We start from the raw sequence: 4,345 nt of genomic DNA on the forward strand, positions 1-4,345 counted from the left end.
AGAGAGAGAGAGAGAGAGAGAGAGACAGACAGACAGACAGACAGACAGACAGACAGACAGAGAGATTTGCAGGCACAGACAGAGAGATTTGCAGGCAATATAGGACAAAGAGAATGTGTTCTCTGAAAACAGGGTCAACGTAATGGAGAATCACCACAGACGTGTGTAAGAAGCCAGCACTGTACTTTCTCACAGGTGAGCAGGCGTAGCTTCCTGAGATGTCCTCGGGATGTTACAATGTTCTGGGTGCTGACCCTATGCAGACATTGCTCTAAGCATCTGCGGCATATGGATTCAGCTAAGCCTCGGAAGAATGCTAAGACAGATCTAATTCTTTTTCACCTCATTTGCAGGGAAGGAAACTGCATCTCAGAGGGGCTTGGCAACTCGTCTGAACTCACCTGTGGCTGAGACCTGAACTCAAGCAGCCAGCCCAGGTTCCTGTCCTAACCCATCCTACATCCTGGTCATTCCTGGCTCTGCTTCTTGGCTCCTCCCACGCTCCCAGCAACAGGGGAAAAGCCTGGCTATCAGATGCTTGGGTATGTGGATGGAGACCAGCCCCCTGGTACCTAGCTTGAGGTGCAGCGTGGGCCCATTCTCAGCCAGGGCGGCAGCAGGGGCGGCGGGAAGAGCAGGTGGGCTGTCGTGGAACTCCCAGCGCTTCATCTGCAGCTGCTGTAGCCAGTAGAGCATGACCTGCTTGGTGGCCGCCTGAGAAGCACAAGCATTGGTTAGTAAGGTCCCAGGCCGTAGGGTAACACTAGGCCTGGCCTACAGAGCTCACAGAAGACTCAGGAACTCTGTCCACTGTGTGTGTGTGTGTGTGTGTGTGTGTGTGTGTATTCACTTCTGTAATGGCACTAAAAAGAATCAGGCTCTGTGGGGCTGGAGAGATGGCTCAGTGGTTAAGAACACTGGCTGCTCCTCCAGAGGTCCTGAGTTCAATTCCCAGCAACCACATGGTGGCTCACAACCATCTGTAATGGGCATCTGATGCCCTCTTCTGCTGTGTCTGAAGACAGCGACAGTAAATACACATATATGAAATAAATATGACTGGCACAGAGGGCCTAGAACAAGCAGGGCCAGAAAACAAACAAACAAAACCAGGCTCTGGTTTTCTCCTTAGGGGCTCCTCAATGTTTCTGTGCCTCTGTTTCCTCAATTGCTTTGTGGTGATGTCAGTCACTAGTTTCCCAATTGATGGACTTAACAGCTGTTTTTACATCCGTTAGCTTGCTGGATCATGTGGGGGAAGGCAGAGTGATCAGCCTTTCCCCACAGATGAATACAGGTGACCCAGGCCCCAGAAATTAGGTTTCTCACTTGTAGACTGGAACTTCATTTTAAATATACTTTTAAAGGTACAAGCCTTGGTGGGCTTAGATGATGGGCGGCTTGCTGGAGCAGACAGCCTCAAGGCTACGAAAGGGTGGCAAAGGCTACAGACCTGCGTAGGGAGACAGGTTGTCACCGTGAGCTTCAGCTGTCAACATGACATAAGACTCACCTGGGAAACAAATGGTGACGTAATCAAAGAATGCCCTGCACAGGGCATCAGATTGCCTGTAGCCACATCTAGGCAGGTATGTCTTGGTCAATGGTTCTCAACCTTCCTAATGCTGCAACTCTTCAACACAGTCTCTCATGCTGTGAGGACCTCCGACCATAAAATTATTTTAGTTGCTACTTCGTAACTGTAATTTTGCTATTGTTATGAATCATAATGTAAATGTCTGATATGCGACCCCCAAAGAGGTTGCAACCAACAAACAGGCTGAGAACCACCATACTCTAGGCTTCCACAGAGGAGGCTGAGCAAACCAGAAAAAGCAAGCCAGTAAGCAGGGTGCCGCTATGGGTTCTTCCTCCAGGCTCCTGCTGGAGTTCCTGCCCCTCAGGGAAGGACAGTGGTGTGTAAGGAAGCCTTGCCTTCCCAAATTGCTTTTGGCCACTGGCGTTTCTCAAGGAGACAAACTCAACTAGAACTCTCAATTTCTATGAGAGTCCCTTGGCCTACTACTCAGATAGGTATCAATGATATCTACCAGTCTTTTCTTTCCGAACTCTGTTCCTCCGACGCTTCCATTTCTCTTAGGCTTCACCACAACCCAATAGTCCCCAGACAGACACAAGCACCTCATTTTACTCCTGAACTCACTCGACATGTTCACACTGGCAACTACTCTAACAGAGGCTCTGCTAATGCCAGAGACCGACCCTGTGACAGGCAGGCTGGCACACATGACCTCAGTTCATACTGAGGTTCATAAGGTAGCCCTTAGATCTGACCAGAGTTTACTTCAGATGGCACGGGTCTGGGTGTTTTCTTCACCGTGAGGTCTCTTCTGTCTTCACTAGCGCAACTAGGACACCTGCCAATTCCGATACCCTGCGTCCACGGCCCTAACACTCCTGTTGCCTGCATTTTCTCCAGGGCCACAGCTCCTGCTCAGCCGTCATCCCCTCCTGGGCTCTCTGCTTACCAGCTTCTTCTTACCCCAGTTTGCTCTCTGCCCAACAGCCAGGCTGAGCTCTCTGAGCACTCTAATCTCATTGCACTCTCTTAGCTTAAGGCTCTTAGACAACTTCTACAGCCTAAAGACAAAGTCCAAGGCCCTGGGTCTCACTAATGTCTCCCCCTTCACCTCCATCCTTTGGGCACCTATGTATGCCAGGCTCCTGTGTCTTGCCTGTGACTCATAGTTACACTGTCTCCCACCTGTCTGCCTATGCTCTCTCAGCATCATCGTCTCTCTCCTGTCACATCTTGTTTAAAGTGACGATGTCTTTCTGAAAAGCTCCCCTCCTCATTTGGAGGAGCCAATCCCTCTGTCACCACACTGTTACTGTCCAAACTCTTCACAGAGTCTCCATAAGGCACTTAACCATGCCTGTCACTTTCCCCATCACACCTTGAGCTGTTTGAGAATGAGGTGCAGAGTCGAGCAAGTCTGACTTGTTCCATGCCCCAGAGCCTAGCACAGAGCCAGGCATATGTATGGACTAATTAAAAAAAAAAAATCATGTACTGAGGGACCCTGACCAAAAGCACTTGTGGAAAGAACACAAGACCTAAGCCCACATGACCTCTAAAATGTCCTTTCTGGCCTAAAAATTGGATTCCAGTCTAGTCAACCGGCCACACTGCCAGGAAAGGAGAGCCACACCTCCTGGCATCCTAGTATCTGGGCAGCTGCGGGTTGAGGACATAGGGAGACAGCGACCAGGCAGTGGAAAAAAAGACCTTCACCCTTGCACTCCTGAGCCTAGAGAACCAAGCCCACACCTATCTTCCCAGATGGGTAACAGGACACTTCCCCTTAACATGATAGATAGGTTCTGACCTGTGGCTCCATCACTCTGTGTGTGTGCATACGTGTTTATTCAAACGGTATTTACTAAGAACTCACTAGTTCAGGCATGCCTGGATGAACAATCTAGGCCGATCAGTGAACTTACATATTTTCCTTGCTAACCTCTGCCCATGTCTGCATTCACTCCCGTTGGCCAAAACACCAAGACATGAATCAGATCCTGGCCTCAGAGAATGCGACCACAGTATCCTGACTGCTTCAATATCAAGTTTTGATACAGCAGTGGAAGATTTTAAAAAGTGAGCCACATCGTTGTAAATGCCTGGGCTGGGCCATTCCCTTTTGTCTATGATTCAGTTTCTTGATGCATAAAAGAAGTCCTTCACCCTTGCCTGTGGGAAGACAATAAGGAAATGGTGTGAAAGCTAAGTGGGACAGCTCCAGGCTCTGGGCACTGGATGGTGATCACTGTCCGGGTCAATTTATGGCGGCCATGCATTCGCCCTGAAAACTAGCTCGAGCTGTAAAGTGGGGAGTTCCACTTACCTTGAGGGTAATAACTCGGCTGGGAGTCTTGATTTCAAAAGTGCCCTCCTCCTCAGCGTCCGCCTTACAGTCAAAGACCGCACTGGAGAGATCGATGCTGTCCAAGGGGTTAGCATCCTGCGCGGTGCGCGAATAATACAGGTGGCACTTCCTCTCATCGTAGAAGAACCAGCGGCATTTCCAGCCCTTGATGGGTCCTTTGCCGCCAAACTTACTTAAATACCCACAGAGTTTCTTAGGGACCGAGTCTAGAGGCCGGGCGCAGCCCTGCGAGTCCCCGGGAGATGCCACCTCGGGCTCCCTGGCCAGGCCCGGACTCTGTGTGGACTCCGAGGAAGAGGGGGTGCGCTCGGGGGCGTCCTCCATCGCTGCTGGCCCGCTGCACAGGCCTGCGGCACCGGAATGCCGGAGGTCCGGCGGGCACCTGGAACGGACGATACCTGGCTGGGGCGGAGCCGGTCCGGTCCAGCCCCCAGAAG

General features: G+C 51.0%; 1 protein-coding gene across 1 annotated transcript in view; it reads right to left on the reverse strand.

Annotated features, from left to right (window-relative positions):
* Tbc1d2 (TBC1 domain family member 2) overlaps positions 1-4,271 on the reverse strand; it is a 43,031-nt gene extending 38,760 nt beyond the window's left edge. The window contains exons 1-2 of the mRNA XM_021200998.2: positions 3,867-4,271; positions 573-714 (exon numbers count right to left, since the gene is read on the reverse strand). Of these exons, the coding sequence (XP_021056657.1) occupies positions 573-714; positions 3,867-4,232 (508 nt within the window). The 5' untranslated portion in view covers positions 4,233-4,271. The remainder of the gene's footprint in view (positions 1-572; positions 715-3,866) is intronic.
* Between the last annotated feature and the right edge of the window lie 74 nt (positions 4,272-4,345).

This window comes from Mus pahari, chromosome 6, assembly GCF_900095145.1.
Source record: "Mus pahari chromosome 6, PAHARI_EIJ_v1.1, whole genome shotgun sequence".
NCBI lineage: Eukaryota > Metazoa > Chordata > Mammalia > Rodentia > Muridae > Mus > Mus pahari.